The following is an 18,069-nucleotide window of genomic DNA, read 5'->3' on the forward strand; positions in this document are numbered from 1 at the left end:
AAAAATGTTTTAAGTGAAAATTGTCCTGACCGGGCATCAATAAATGTTGGTGCTATTACAGAAATGTAATAATAATTTATCACATAGAGGTGAGACAACCGTTTGGGTTGCTATTTGTTCACTAGTAATAAATAAAATTTGCACAACAGCTCATAGATCTCTTAAGTTCTGATTACCGTCCAAAATAAATAATAAAAAAAATCTTTATCAATACATTTATTATTAACTTCTCTTAGGGTAAGTTATAGTAATCACAAAAAATCGAAAATTCAAATTTTTGGAAATTCAATATCTTTACATTTTAAGGTCTTCTGAACATTTTGGCATACCTTAGAAATAATTGATGAACGTGTGTGTGTGTATGTGCGGATACAAATTTTTCGTCGACAATTTTTGAAAAAAAGTTCAAAAGTCCAAAAATATTTCAAAGTATTAAAAACAAATTATTCAAAAAGGTAAATTTTTTTCAAAAATTAAAAAAAAATCAAATCGTTTTTTTCCAAATTCTAATCTTTTTTGAAAAATTTAATTTTTGGTACGGGAAGTTCCAGCAATTTGCCTTAAGGCCTGATGCCATGCACTACTAGTTTTATTTTAAAATTTGAGTCGTAAAAATGGCATAAAAGTGCTTATTTATAGAACTCCCTTATTTATATATCACCGTGAAGTACGTTTTTCTTTTTAAGCTATTTTATGCATAGCATAATTAGACCTAATTACGAATAAGAAATTTCATTATTAATTATTAAAATGTCATAAGGCAAGTGTATAAATTAAACAAAACATATATTTACAGCAACTATATAAGCAATCATAAGTTTAATAAACAATTTTAAAATTTTTGAAGCACCCTTATTTATTAGGATTTGTGTGCCATTCATATAAGTTCATATAAGATTTTATTAGTGATAAATTGTTATCTGGAAACGTATTATTCATATGAGTTATTATTTCATAAACTATACAAGTAGAAATGAAATCATCTACGAATTTTATCTTTATTCAGAATTAAACATTATACAAGAGATAATATTTAAAATAATATGATTGTTTAAATAAACAAACTGAGCTATCATTTCATAAGTTTATAAGATTTCAATTGTGATAAGTTGCATTTTGAAAATATATATTCACGTGTTTGTAATTGAGTTATTATTTTATAAACTATATAAGTGAAAATGAAATAATCTACTAATTTTATCTTTATTTAGAATTAAACATTATACAAGAGATAATACTCAAAATAATATAATTGTTTGAATAAACAAATTAAGCTATGATTTCAGATGTTTGAGATCTCGTTTGTGATAAATTGCATTTTGAAAACATATATTCAAATGAAATAATCTAGTAATTTTATCTTTATTCAGAATTATACATCATATAAGATATATCTAAAACAGAGTAATGGTTTATTTGAATAAACTAAGCTATGATTTCATATGTTCACAAAATTTTGTTTGTGATAAATAGAATAATGATATATTCTCATGTTTGTAATTGAATTATTTCGTAAATCTATACAAGTAGTAATGGAATCTAGTAATTTGATCTTTATTTATAATTATGCATTGTATAAGCTATAATATCTGAAACAAAATAATAGTTTAAATAAACAAACTAAGCTATGATTTCAAAAACAAACTATGTATGACGTGTTATTTGACCTGCGAAACATATAAAACAATGATACATTCTATAAGGAATTCGACTTGCGGTCAGTAAACTGCGTTTTAGCGAATTCTTCTTAAAGATTTATTTAGAATAACGCTAAACTAAAATCTTGAGGCTTAAAGTATTTTTGTATCTTATTTTTAACAGTTTACAATCTGCATATTGATTTAAAAATTAGTAACGTGAAAATTATGGGAAGCGCCTAATGAATACTGTATTTATTTCATTGAGTTGGATGATTGAAGATCTCTGAAATTCGGAAATTTAAAATCATTATATTTTTCCTTAGTGTGACAGTTTTATCTGTCTTAGGGAGCAGCTTGTATATATTGATTAATTGATATCCTAATTGAAAAAACGAAGGATGCATATTTAGGGCAGTGGTATTACTAGATACATCAGCTTTTAAGTTTCAAAATTAATAATTGATAGCAATGGCTTAAAAATATTATTAATAAAATGCTTGCATATAAATAAATACATTCGTTCAAATATAATAAAAGACAAGTTTCGACTAGTCATTCCAAATTCTAAAAAAATTAGTATCGCGAAAAGCAAGGTTCGTGAATTGTGTCATAATTTCTATTTAATCAATTTGTATAATATTGTTATATGTAAATTATAACATAAAATGCCAGGAATGTATAATAATGTGGAATATTTTAGTTTGGATTATTTAATACATATCAATGTTCAAGGTTTCATGTTTGGACAATTTATATTATGCAAAAACAATTTGTTAGCACGTACTTACCAACACGTGAATAATAGATTTAACAATACAACTATATTACAATACTAAAGAGAATCAAAAAGACAGAAAAGTAGGTTATATTGCATATTAAAATCATCAGGAATGAATTTATGAGCCAGCTCATGTGTTTTTCAAAAGCTTTGATTAAATTCTGTAAACGACCGCCATTCTTTTAATATTAATATGAATTTAAAATAAGCAGACAATATAAGTGCTAAAATATAAAACCTCTTGTATTAAAGTAATCATTTAGAAATATTAATTTCTAAGCATTATCATTTCAAATAATAATGGTACTTTTAAGTTTGCCTTTTTTGCCTTATTTTGTTATTTTTATTTGTTTTATGTACTTTATTTGTTTAAAATTTTACTACTTTATTCTCAACAAACGACTTTAGTTTGCATATAGATAAACCCTCAAATTTTATTTTATTATGGTAATAGTAATTTTCAAAATTCTGATTCGCTATGCTGCATATGAATCCTTTACCAAATTTGTTTAATTTTTTTATGGAAACTAAAAATCCTCATAAGGTAAGACATATTTTCAAAGCTATCAATTAATTTCAGAGGTAAAGGTAATACATACAAATAACTACATTACCGGTTACAGCTGAATTCAATTCGAATTCAAAAATAACTTTACTGAAGCGCAAAAGTTCGCCGTTAATTAAGAGATGTTAATTTGGAGTCCCCAAAGTAAATGGAATCTTTGCTCGAAACACAATGCGATGACGAGAAAACTGGGTCGTTGATGCTATTCTATGAGGAAGGTGAAGACTATTGTTGTCATTTCTTTAATAGAAAATTTCTGGAAAGATAAAACGATCAAATTTGTATACAATGAAACATTTTTAGAGCAACATTAGACTAGTGGTGCATGGCATCGTGCCTTAAACAAATTGCTGCAACTTCCTGTACCGTAAATTCAAATTTTTAAAAGCATTAATATTTTTTGAAAACGGTTTTTTGAATTTTTTTTTATCAAAGCACCCGCGATGAGTATCTGTTATAGAGACGAAATGGCTGAGCGCGTAAGCGCTGCGTCTGTTGCAAACGGTTAAACAGTATAAATCTTGATACGGAATTCATAGAAATGTAAACAAAATTTGTACTTATTATTAAAGTTTCTATAAAATGTCTGGTAATTTGATGCGCATATTTATGATCATTTTTGACCGCAAAAATCGTTTTCTTTGTTACTTTTTAATAGAGTCTCCGCTTGGGAAACCGCCGCACCTGCTTTTCAATTTGTTTGTCCATTTAATTCACAAGTAAAATTGTCAATACAAGTAAAAAAGTAAAATGCTTTTTAAATCATTAAAATCGGACGTTCCGTTCTCTCAAAAACTGAATTACAATTTTTGACACTTTCCGCCCCGTATCTTCAAAAGGGCCGGTGGACCTGCCTTGGCCAAAAACTAATCAGCACGTCTCCCTATCATTAGGAATCGAATGTTTTTTGAATTATTGAAATAGTGTTTTCGAAATCATCGAAGAAAATGTGTATCCGCATATACGTACACACACACATATACACAAACACCTTATTCATTTTTTTCTAACATAAAGTATGTAAAATGTTCAGAAACCTTTGGAACGTAAAAACATATAAAAATTTTCATTTTAGATTTTTTGCTTAGGGTAAGTTATAGCTACGGGAAGTTAAGCATATTATTTTAATCTGTAATAAGCATTTATAAAAAAATAGTTCTACATCTTATTGAACTCTACTCAGTTATTCTTTAAGATTCAAGTCATACCGTATACTAACTAAACAGAAAACTAATTTTATGAAGTTTTCTTAAAACGAAATTCTATTTTATTCAATATCTTTAATTATAACGAAGTTACAACATTATGCTGCCTGTCATTTAATTGTAAGTGTTAATTCTCGATGTGCTTTTTATAGTACATACTATACTTCCGAAATTTAAAAGTACGATTCTTTATTTATTTATCCAAAATGATTTTTTTTACATGAATGTATCCAAATTAATTATAAATGACGGTTGGTCTGCGATTAGCAAATAAAAAACATATTTTTTTGCAATTCACTCGAGGCATTGGCCGAAATAAATCACAACTTCTATCACGAAGAAATATTCATTCAATATTTAGTCCAGGTAGAATCTATTTTATTTGATGTTGTAGTATATATAGTAGTGGATGTAATTCGATGGTTTCTTAGCTAAGATCAGATTAGACTGGTATTCGTATTATTTATACCTGTTCTCTCATGTAAGTACATCGTTAATGAATAATAGTTGGAGAGCTGGCGATAAAATAAAATTGGTCAAATCTTACCAAATAATGTTATATAATAAACTTACTTGTTTGATTTATAAGGAACATGCTATTTTGATGAACTAATTATGAACACAATGATATTTACACAATGCATTAAAATTCCTATATTTGTTACTAATGTAATACACTTATTTATATGAATATTTTCTATATTTTGACTGACCAAATTATTTATAACTAAATTTACATTTAAAAAAACATAGATTACGATAGTCCATCTATTTATACAATTTATCTATTTATCTCTCTATTTTTTTTATTATTATCTGTTATTCTCTAGTTCTATTAATATTAATCAATGTAATATAATGGTCTTGTTTTTATAATGATCTTCTCAATTTGACTCTACAATGATAAATTTTCTATAATGATAATTTCTCTACAATGATTATTTCTCTACAAAGATAATTTTTCTACAAAGATAATTATTTCTCTACAAAGATAATTATTTCTCTACATAGATCATTCTTCTACAAATATCATATTTACATTCACAATTTTTTGGAAAAAGATTGCTACAGTCTACAGCTTATCTATACAATTTATATATTAATCTATATACTATTTTATGTATATATTATTATCTATTAGTTATTTAACTATATTCTAAAATGTTGGCCAAATAATCTTGGTTGAAAATGGTTTTTGAGTTTAGAATTTTTGATTCAAAATATATTAAAATATTTAAATCTTAGTTAAAAATAATATAAAACTATTGGGTTAGGCAACCCAATTTTTAATGAAATATTGTGTAAAATAATCAAACCTTAAATAGTGTACATTATTCGAAACTCATTGTCAGTTTGTGTTAAATTTGCAATTACAACTAAGATAAATCTTTACTCTTAGAAGGTACAAAAACTTACAACAAGGTATAAAAGTTGGCAGTCATTTTATTTTTAAATCGGTTGTGACATCCGAAATTTGATTGAACACCGTTTATAAAGTTGGATTATCCTATTTTAATCGTTATATACGATGAATGCTATAGCATCCACATCAAGTATTGCGCTTCTATTTCACTTATATATACAGAAAGAGATAAAATACCGCAAGAATCTGTTAGTTATTATCTTGGCAGGTACAACAATTACAAAAACGTAAGGTTAAATGAAATTAAATTCAAAATAATTGGCTTTACAATTTGAATGCTATAGCATCCACATCATTCTACATCAATTATTTTTAAACAAATCTATATAGTAAATTTAATTGCTATAAAATGTGTTAACTATATGTGTACATGTTTGCATGTGAGCATATTTTTTGTAGTAAAAGTATACTATATTTAATTTATATTTGTTTTTTTTTATTGGCCTCGCTTACATGGAGCATTTAGCCACCTACAACATTTCTTTTATTTATTCAACATTATTTTTTAATTTCTTTTCTTACTTCTAATTCTAATTAATTTTTAACTCAACATTTCAAATTCTAAGTCAAGACATTATTTACTTCATATACTTCTTCTATTAATTCGTTTTACATTATCTTCATTTTTAACTCATTCTTCTTTCTTCTAAATCCATATTGTTCATTTTTTCTACTAATGCTATTGCGTCTTCTTCTAATTATGACAATTTTTTTTAGCTTGATACTGTTTTTTTCGTACATACTAACTTATTCAATTACAATTATATATTATCATATACAAATTCGTTATTACAATTCATTATTTTATTAGGAAGTGCCTGGAATCGAACCAACGATCTCCGGCATGTGAGTCGAACATGCTACCTATGACCTATGTCTGCCATCACAATGAGAATGAATGCTATAGCATTCACATCCGCGAACGTGTTAATCATCTACTTCAATAAGTTTTAGATAAATTCTATTTTGTTCATCTTTTTCATTGCGCGTTCTAAAAGAATTTGTACACCTGTATCGAATGTCCTAAAGCTCTCCGCTTATTACGGTATACCTGTTGGTCGTGTGCGAACGCGCACATCCGCTTATAGCTCATGCCAACAGCGATTTCACATTTCTGTTCGTATCAGATTCCGTTTTATGTTTAAATCGCGATAGGCAATTTTACGTCGACGATGAACGGTTTTGACGACTTCCTAAATTATTTATTTAAGGCACATATTTTATTTAGCTAAATTCAATAACATGGTTATAGAGTTTATAAAACTCCATTTATTGCTCAATTTTAAAGCGGATATTTTTATTAGGGAAGTATTTAATATATCTTCGTCTTTTAAATCACCATCCATTTAATGGAGTAAAGTTTAGTACTTTAGGGCTAATGATCTTTTTATGCTCGGTAATTATTTGAGGGGCACGTCAGCATATAATTTTGATATATCTATATAAAATATACTAATATTGATTACCTCCATCAAAATATGAGCACTCAAGTGATTTCTTTAACACATTGCGCATGGCATCGTGCCTTAAGGCAAATTGCTGGAATTTCCCGTACCAAAAATTTACTCTGAAATAATTAGATTTTTGAGAAACTATAAATTTTTGACAAAAATTTACTTTTTTTGAAAAAAAGACTTTTTGAAGAAAAATTTATTATGAAATATTTTGGAAATTTTGAACTTTTTTTCAAAGCAATCGTACTGCTTTAACTGCATAGAGACGAAATATCGAAGCGCGTAAGCGCCGCGTCGCCGTCTAACGGATAAACATTGGTACGGAACCCACAGGAATGTTAACAAAATTTATTCTTATTGTTAAAATCTTTATAAAATATCTGATAATTTGAAGTGCATATATCTAATGATCATCAATGACCGCCAAATGGTATTTTTTTTTACTTCTTATACTAGATCTCCGAAACCGCTAGACCTGCCTTCATGAAAATTTGATCAGTTCTTCATCTTCTTAATACAAATAAAATGTTTTTTGAATTATTCTAATCGGACGCTCCGTTCTCATAGAAACTGAGTTACCGTTTTTGGCAATTTTTGCACCATATTTTCCGAACGGCTAGACCTGCCTTTGCCAAAAACTAATCAGCACGTCTCCTTATCAATACGAATCGAATGTTTTTGAATTATTCAAATCGCTTCATCCGTGTTCCCGAAATCGTCAACGAAAATTTGTATCCGCACACACACATACATCCATTTTTTTCTATGCCAAATTGTTCAGAAGGTTTTGAAACGTAAAGATATATGAAAATTTTCATTTTCGATTTTTTGCGATTACTACAACTTGCTCTACGGAAAGTTAAAATTAGTAAAACATATATCCAATTATAAGAAACTTAATGTACCACAGATTTGTTTTCCAAAATTCTTGAAAAACACTATTTGCTAAGTCCCAACTATATGTCTTACATGGCCCCATATTAAAACTTTTTGTCTCGACAATCCGTGTCAGTCTTGTCTGACGCACGAAATTTTCAGGCTTTGTTTCTAATAGGCCAAGCTTTCGAAACATACTGCAAATTTATTGTTTGCGTCGGACATCTAGGATTAACATAGCCTTCTACCAAATTGCAAATGTCAGACATATGGCTAATGTGGAACTTTTTTACCGTCAGACACATATGACTAACTTAACTGAGCATATCAAAATTAATCGTATCTGCTAATGTATCATTTACTCCTTTAATATGACGCATTTTGGTATTTTGCTTGTCCAACAACGACAAAAGGAATATAAAGTTGTTTGTCATGAATCAACCGGGTTTTAGAAAGAGCTATTTATAATGGGCTCTTTGTAGAACTTCCTGCGCTTTTATGAACTGGATTGTGAGATGTCACGTTTATTCGTCTTATGCATATTGCAATCTAGTTATCCGAAATCTCAAATTTATTGAATGCGTTTATATGACTATGTGAAATGACAAATCACTTTTGAATGCAAATGAATAGTGTTTTTTATTTTTTTTAAATAGCAAACAAGTACAATGTATCATAAGCTTTTTTTAATTCTATTTTAACAGTAATCTCAACTACATGTTCTATCAACTGTAATTGTAACCTAGATATATATTGTTCTCAAAAGGTGCAACCCAGTGGTCAACTACTCTTATTTTTGTGTTAATTATTGATTAAGCATTCGTCGGACCCAATATCTTAAAAATTATTGCTATAAAATAGAGAAAAAAAGAAATTTGAAGAGAAAAACACATAATTTAAATTTTACTTCAGGGAGTTTTATTTGGGGAAATGAATAAAGTAATATTAACTTTTTTTATTCAAAATACAATATCTATCATACAAAAAAGTCGGGTTTTCCTTCCTGACTATATAACTCTAAAACGCACGAACCGATTTCGACGATTATGCATTCGTTGGAAAGGTCTCGGACTTCGTGAGGTATATAGCAAAGAAAATTGAAGAAAGATTCCAACAGAAAAGCAGAAAACACTTTTTCTTTTTTCACATACATCGTCATCTCTGATACTTAGCATGCACTACAAACTAATATTTTTTGTTTGACTGCTACTCATTTGTTTGACAGCTGCTTATTGTTCTCTGCTCAGTTAATTTCATGAGACAAACCGGCATTGTGTTCACTGTGAAATTATGCAAAAAAGTAAAAAAAAACAAATTATTCGTTTCCCAATATTTCAATTGGAAACCATCAAATCAATCACGTGTATTGTGCAATTTTTTATTCAATTTCAACAGCAGGCAATTTTTTTCTTCATCTTTTAATTACCAAATGAAATGTTACATAAAATGAAACCATCTGGTGGTGAAACGGAGTTCGCCCGGTTTGCTAGTTTTCTATAAAAATATATGAATTTAAACATTGACTTTTCGTAAATAAAAATGAAAAATAATAATTTCTCTAAATCTGCGTCTTTCTATTATTCTCTATTAAAATTTGCGGTTCATTTATCCATTACGAAAAACTCAGTGCAGACATAATAATTATCATCAATCAAAATTAATTGCATTATAATCTTCATTTAGATATAACCACTATATATATAATATCTTCAGGTCTGTTAATTTCTGTTTTGGACAGAATCTCGATTATACCAAGATATATCGCCAGCAACACATTCTATTCTAATATGTGCTTTACTATAGTTTAATAATTGTCTGAACACAATAATGTCTGCATATGAGAACCTTTAGATTATGTTGACCAAAAACACATTGTAGACGAGTTTAATTAAATGATGATGGATAGATACAGTAGGTAATGCAAAACATCTAATTTAGTAATAATATATGCAAAGTTTTTTTTTAACAAAAAGATTCCAATTGGAATTTAACTACATTGATTATGTTTAGTGTACGATATCAAGTCTATATCATAAAACCATACTGGCGGACTTCTGTTGATAAAATCTACCATATATTTATATAAATTGTAAATTGTAAAAATAAAATGTTTAAATTATCAAAACGTGAATCCTCTATTTCTGTATCTTTACAAAAGAGTACAATTTCGTATAATGTTATTTGTAACTTTTATCGATTTTGTTCGTGGCGAGGGCGTATTGCGAGAGATGGGACGTAGCGTATCCATTGCCCCATGTCTGTCTAGACAACAAATAACTGTGAAAGTCTCCAATTTCGAGGTTTAGTTTGATAAATAAAGGTCTCTGAGTGACACATACCAATCGTATCATGGAATATTTCAGATGTAGTTATAATATATACAATGTAAATTTATTTTGAAAAGTAATCTAGTTTATTTAAGTTTATTTATTTAGAAGAATTATATAGAACTTAAACAATAGTTCATTTTACTCAACTGGCAGAAAAATACCAATAATTTTAATAATACAGTGAAGTCGAATGCCTTGTGTAACCATCTGTAATAATTCTATAACTATCTGTAAATATTTATTATTTGCGCAAATAAAAGCACGTTTTATAATATGTCATATTGTTTCATTTTATATATTTACTTATGTAAATGTAATAAAATATGCTCTGTCGAAGGACAGGTCCCTGAACTGAACTCCAAATTGTATAGGAAAGTATTGGACGGATTTCTCGTTGCCAATTCAAAACGCAATGCCCAAAGTGAACTTTTTTTACTGATCGATTACTTAGTTTACATATGGACTTTTAACTTCGATGCTACCGAATATCTATATACATGTATAATGATTGGTTTAATATATTTTTTTAAATAAATTTGTATGTAACAATCAAAATAATATTAGTATTCTATGAGTTATAACACGTACATAATCTAAACCTTAACAAATAAATATTTATGTTAAAATAAACGATAAACTAAGTAAATAAATAAAACACTAGTAAAAATAATAAATAATAATAATAATTGTTTTATAATAAACAATAGTTATAGAAATTATAATAATAATGATAATAATACAAATAGTGGAAAACTGTTTCATTGACTAGTTGATTAATTAATTAAATATAAATCACCCGGGAATATTCTCTTCAGTTTTCTTGAAGTAGGGATCTCGAGCGGTGCTGAAACTTGTTATATATTTTTTATATTTGAAAAATTATAGAATATATTATTAATTGAGAAATTAGGCATTCTATAAGCTGTGATGAATTATCTGTTAACATCGTAGTTTCATTATAGATGGCAACCCAAATAATTGTCTGTTTGTGATCAATTTGATTACTACAATTACTGCAATAGTGATGACTTATTTATTACTTAGAAACATATTACTATCTATATTTCCAAATGAAAACTGATGTCACTACTGCTTGACATTAGGTTGCTTGAAGCGGGATCGAACCAGGGACTCTGATTTAGGTCCAGTTGTCCAACCATTTACCTAAGGGCAAGCCCTGAACTTACTATTAAATTTACTAAAAGTGTAGTAAAAATTTAGGTATTAAAATATTATTTTACTAGTTTTTTTTTAACTTTGTTTTATTTAGCAATCAGAAAAATAAAGATTCCTAAGAGCTGAATTGACAATATTTGAGAGCGATGTCTAAGAAGAACTCCAATGAGATCTTTTTAGTTTAGCAAATGATATGATGATTTTATACTGAAGGTAATCTAATTGTAAAACTAACAATAAGTCTAAATTTACTAGATGTACTAAATTTTCAAACGCTCAAAATTTATTATGAAATACGATCAGTCATGGACGGGTTGACTTTAATTCATCATTACATCACCATTAAATTTCACCTTTTGTATACATATGGAAATATTGCAATTATAAATAAAATATAATAATACATATGTTCACAGTTGCATTGTTACTTTCGCGGGCTTATTCAAACACAATATGTTGTATCTATTTAGAGAAACAAAATAATAAACATTTTCTTCAATTCTTATACAAGTGCGATTATATTGACAATGAATAAACCACACAAGAATATTTCCAGAATTCTCTTTGTGCGTTGAAGCGAAAGATATAAGGCTATCATAACAACAACAAGGATACATTTCATTCATTTCGCAAAATACTATTTTTTAACTCTTTTTTTGTATTATGTATTGTTGGGTGCCGAATAGCTTTTCTCTTCATCAACCGATTTCGTTAGATGTTATAGTAAATATCATAATAAGTTCAAATTAAACACAATATTCTTCATGTAAACATTTATTTTCTCGCACTTTGATAACACTGAGGTGTTGTCATCTACACGAAATTTACACAACTGCTACTAAAAGTTACATTTCGCCTGTATATAACATTTTATTTAGAGAAAGGGACTTCCCTTGATTTTGAATATGCTCAATAGAATTTCTTTATATGTGTGTGCAAGTCAAGTTCTTTTCCGTTTTGATTTCATAGGAATTACTGCGATGTGTGCAATTCATCGATAAAAGATTATTACAATGTTGACTGTTCTTATGTTGAATAAGAAATATAATAGTTTCTAATATATTAGTTATTAATATTAGCTAATTAAGCGTTGGGTCACAACAGTATATATGAATAAACTAATTTGATCCATTACAAAATCTATTGAACATATCTGCTCCAAAATGATCTAAAACCAGGACATCTGTTTCTTGATATGGCGACAGATCATATTATCTTCTGGATATTTGTCAAAATTTATGAATGAATTCTATGAATTCATTTAGAATAAGTATCGATAATACGATTCTTTTGTGTATAATTGGATGTTTATTTAGGCGAGGATAAATTTCACGTTCAATGCGACGATAATAAATGCTATGACTCAACGAGCAATGACTGTTGTGCAGTGTGTACGTGCCGGCTCATTGTAGTAGGTTGTGTCAAATCACGAGGTGCCGGTTCGGTTTTAGAAAAAGTGCATAATATGAATTGAATTATATTCTAATATTAATGGAAATGAATTTTGTTATATACATGGAAATATTTCAACTGCATAAAAATATTTATCTATAATAGTGCAAGTTTTGATAGTTATAGGATATCATTTCTAAAGTGTTATACGAGCATAAGCTTTAAAAGTGAAAGTGGTTGTGAATGGTTTGCATTTGTAGTTAGTGTTATTAATAATTATATTTTTGCTACTTCCTTTAAAGAAGATTGTTTATTGGATTTTAATTTAATTGAAAACACGATGATGGACATTATAAGTGAATCGATTGTACGTATTTTTAATTGTAGTTGCATTAGATATTTTTGATTTATTATTTGTTAATTACAAAGGTTAACAAAAAAAGTTGTCTGTATTGGGTCTAGAAAAAACTAGGCAAACTAGGTAAAATGGGCCAGGATAGATAGAAAAGAATGACTAGATCGGAGATTTTGTCTTTTTTAATTTTTCTTTTAAATTCTTTACAATTTGACCCCCAATTTTGACTTCAGAATTTGTATTCAGCGGTAAAAACTTATGCTGCATACCAAATACAAACATATTTTTTGTGTACCTGCGTTAATGGTAAAAATTTGCTGCCTACCATTGAAGCTCTCATATGGGAACTACCAAAATTTACAATAAGATACGAAGTTAAAGAGTAATAATATTAAATAAGATTAAAAGAGAATTTTTTCCTGATTTTTGTTCTAAAATTATTTAAAACCTTTTCTCCATATCACGATTTTTGAGCTAATTACGTTTTAACTTCATTCGTTAATTAATTAACCTGTTAACCGAGCGTGTGTGATCTTTATAATTTTATATGTTTATTTTTTATTAATACGAAATGAATGAAAATCTATAAAATGTATATTGATTATTTATATTTTTGAAGTACAAAGAAAACAGCACAAAACAAGTACATACAAGTCTAATGGTCGATCAAAAATATACGCCTCATCTGCACGTAATTTTTGAAGACGCCTTTATGCACCCTGCCTGGTTAACAGGTTAATAATTATTTTTGTTCAATTTTGTTCAATTTGCTGGTGAAGTTGGGCCACTTTTTCGCAATGAAACAGAGTAAAGTAAAGTATGTATGTAATTTGCTACGGTTTCCTTCGCCGAGATTTACCGCCTTTGTTTACAGATTACGATATCTACGAAAAAATAATTTCACAAACAAATCACACAGTCCCGTAGACAATTCTCAACAAACAAGGTCGAAGTTCAATGACTCGCTCAGCATACGTTCATTTATAAATTAATATACATGGAGGATCCATTTTTTCTCGCATAATCTCCGGGGTTCATTTGATATGATAGTCGTCATTAGATTGTGCAAAATATGAATCATTCAATATTGTAATAATTATTTCAAGAATTATAATTCATTAAAAGTTCTGTTATCTATTTAACAGTCATTCAAACTTATCAGCTAACTTCTTGTTAACAGAAAACTATCGTAGACTGAAAAGAAAATCGCCACTTGATTTTATTCGATATTGAGTTTTAGTTTCCCCCTTGTCAGCAAATGTAAGCAAAGCTCTTACCCCCTACTCCCATGCTTACGTAAACATTTTGCAATTAATGTAAAAAATAAAAATACTACCTATGACACAATCATCATCCAGACTCTCCTGCCCCCCATGTCAACCCAAAATAAGCAAATCAACAACCCACCGCCCCCCTATAGTGCTTATGTAATACTTGAACGGTCCCTTATAAGAAAATATTTTGGTTTATATTATTATAAATTGAAAATTGTTAATATCATTTGTAATGAATGCAAAAACAACTACTGAGTGGCTTGCTATTTGCTAAATTTGGTCAGTTTACTGGACAGTTGTAAATATAGTAGTGAATAAAATAATCTGTTGACCATCATTCTTCATCTTAATGGTTAAAGTTAAAGCATTATTAATTAAAGCATACTTAAATTAAAGATACTTAAATTAAACGCCTAATGTGTTATAAATATGTTATTTATCTATAAATTTTATTATTACATAAACTTTTGGTTGTATAAAATTTTATTAATTTTATTTTTTGTTCCAGGGAAGTAACACACCTCGGGCAGCTTACGCAGCGAGTCCGGGCGGCGCGTCCGCTCTAAAAGGAGGCGGTCGCGGTCCAACAGCCGCCGCCGCCGCCGCAATGGCGACCGCCGCAACGGGCGCTCCGTACCGCACCGGCGCCGCGCCGTGGACGCCGCAACCGCCGCCTCCTTATGCGGCAGCAGCTGCTGCTCCCGCAGCTACAGCCGCTCCACCGCAGCCATACCGATACACCGCCGCTATGCCGCACCATTACGCCGCACCTTACACTGGACAAACGCCGGTAAGTAGACGTTCAGAAATACATACTTTGTTTTTAATGGCATACATAATTGATTTTTGTAAGTCACAATTAAGTTTGTATCCAAATGTGGCTTAGGCAAATTGTTGTAATCTACTGAGATATATTTTTTAAAAGCATTTTTGTATTTGCTTTCTGCGCTTGCCTTCAGCTCCTAAGCTGAACAACCGTCCATTTGATTTTATGCGATTTGGCGACCATTCTATTTCGAAAAACCCGATAATGGCAAAGTTTGTGTGTTATTTTATGACTATCTCAAATGAAACACTAGACTTCTTCACTTCAGGGAGTGAATTTTAAGTTATTATTTTTCTTCTATGCTGACTTATTTTTCTCTTTTCATGTAACATATTTAAAAAAAAAGATGTTTAGATTATAAGATAGCTTAGATAGCTTATAATATTTCAATGCAATTTGATTGCTATTTTAAGTTTGTTCAATCTATTAATTTTGCAAGTTTTTTTTTATTTTTTAGACAAGGATAAGCAATTGGGTTTTAAATATTTTAAGTCATATTTTTGATATTGTTACAATTATAAATCTGTAATTGATGAGAAATATTTTTCATATATAAAAACATAACACAACAGTGATAAATTATTTAGTGCGTAATTTGGCATTGTATCTAGAGACACTCATCACGGTTTAAAACAACTGACAACGAGTCAAACATCAGGAGTCACAAAGGATTTAATTATAAAATATTTTAACTTCCCGAAGGAGATGTTTATGTTTTCATAAAAAAATCCGATTAGCTAATTTTATGTTTTCTCGACTTTTCAAGCCATTCTGAATCGAATGAGACCAAATTTGGAAACGTGTGTGTGTATGTGTGTGTGTCTATATGTGAACAGATTTTTTGCCGTACATCGACGTTTTCTCAAAAACGGCTGGACCGATTTCAAAAATTTAAAAGCCATTCGATTTATGTATCTCGATGAGGACTATCATTTATCAGTTTTGCCCTACGATCTGCCAAGCCGTTTCGAAAAAAGTAGTAAACTTATCGTCGACATTTAAGCTCAAACTACCGAATCGATTTTAGAAAATCAAAAACTGTTCGAAAGATATTAGTTGGGTATGATACTGATAGTTTTAAGTGAAAATCTACCGAACCGTTCTCTTGTAATTAACTGTTGAAAAAAAAATTAAGCTGATTTTTATGGAACTTTTTTTGGCAATATATATCATGGTCTTATAGAACTTACTGAAACATTACGGCCTTACGACATGTAGTTTAATTTTGAAAATTCATCAAAGTTTGAGAAAATGAGTAGTTTTTTAGACGTGTGTTAAAATTAAAATTAGACGATTTACTTGGTATAACGATAGAGAAATTGGTCTTGATGAACACAGTAAACCATTAAAGTCCTACGGAAACTGGCTCAATTGTAAAAATTGTTGATTTGACTCCGAGTTAACGTGTTCGTTTGTTTTCGAATGTAGAATAAACTCAGAATACTTTTAATCGCTCATAAATTAATTTATTTTTTATTGATTAAGTCGATTATTTACATATATCGGGAAGTTCATGTAACTTGCCTTAAGGCAAAATACCAATAGCAACTAGTTTCCTATATTCTTTGTATTAAATTACAAACTGTCTTTACAAAAAAGAAGACATTCAATAATTTTGTAGATATATGAGAATTATTAAACATAAATTCTGAAAGTTCATCCAGTAGTATGGCTTTTCAACTTTGACACACACACTTATGAAATTGTGCAGTCTTATGAAATCTTATGATAGTAATAGTTATAGTTTTATAGAGAAGGTCAGAAGGAAGCTCGGAGCTTCTTGATCGTAAAAACATTTAATTAAAAAAAAACAACATATTACTTAAATATCAATTTAAGTCAAATCAATCATTATCATTATTAGTATTATTAGTAATTATAGTAATTTTTACATCTGTCTTGAAATGGACAACAAATAAAACTGTAGCATTGAAAAAAAAAAAATTCAAAAACATAAACTAATATACATTTACAAAAATGAGTTTGAAGATATAAACTAATTTACGTTTCTAATATGAATATGCCAAAACTTGGATTCTTCTTCAATGACTTTATTTAATTTATGAAAGACAAAAATAAGAAAATTGGAACATTTATTCATTTTAATTTTATGATTTGTTATACATTTTCACAATCAAGAAACGTTCTTAAATATGATGTCAAATTTCAAACAATTAATTTCTTGATTTTAATGAATTTTAAATATTTTCAAATACGGATTGGTCTATCTAATTATTAAATACAATGGCATTTAATGAATGAATTTAAATATGGAAATGCTGGAATTTAAATCAGAAAGTGTAATCCATAGCCGCGGTAGTATCCATTGCTTCCGAAACCGGAGCCGCAATTCGATCGTACAAGGTGAATTGACGCGACTGACCTTGAGCGCGTAACGGTCGCCGCCAGCTAGAGGACGATCAACTGCGAAATGCACGGCAAATCAACCTACTTGCATACACGCTTAGATCGCGGCTAGCGGCTAGCGGCTAGCGGCCACTGGCTAGTGTACTAGAACAGGGCTTCTTAAACTTTTTTATATAGCGACCCCCTTTCAAGCTTAAGAAATTTTAAACGACCCCCTCCTCCAAATAATAAAATATATATTAACCGTTATCGCATTATTTTACAATGTAAATAAAATAAGGATTGAAGAATATGTACCATTCATGTTATATATAATTGGAAATTATGACATAAAACTATATATATATATATATATATTCAATAGAAAAATAAAATTTTGTAACATTTTTTTAATGAAAACCTATTATA

General features: G+C 28.9%; 1 protein-coding gene across 1 annotated transcript in view; it reads left to right on the forward strand.

Annotated features, from left to right (window-relative positions):
* LOC113385881 (protein alan shepard-like) overlaps positions 1–18,069 on the forward strand; it is an 83,379-nt gene that overhangs the window by 60,899 nt on the left and 4,411 nt on the right. The window contains exon 2 of the mRNA XM_026623708.1: positions 14,977–15,258. Coding sequence (XP_026479493.1) covers positions 14,977–15,258 — 282 coding nt within the window. The remainder of the gene's footprint in view (positions 1–14,976; positions 15,259–18,069) is intronic.

Source organism: Ctenocephalides felis, unplaced genomic scaffold, assembly GCF_003426905.1.
Source record: "Ctenocephalides felis isolate EL2017-DRISC unplaced genomic scaffold, ASM342690v1 CF-g0.4_SCAFFOLD_00845, whole genome shotgun sequence".
Classification (NCBI taxonomy): domain Eukaryota; kingdom Metazoa; phylum Arthropoda; class Insecta; order Siphonaptera; family Pulicidae; genus Ctenocephalides; species Ctenocephalides felis.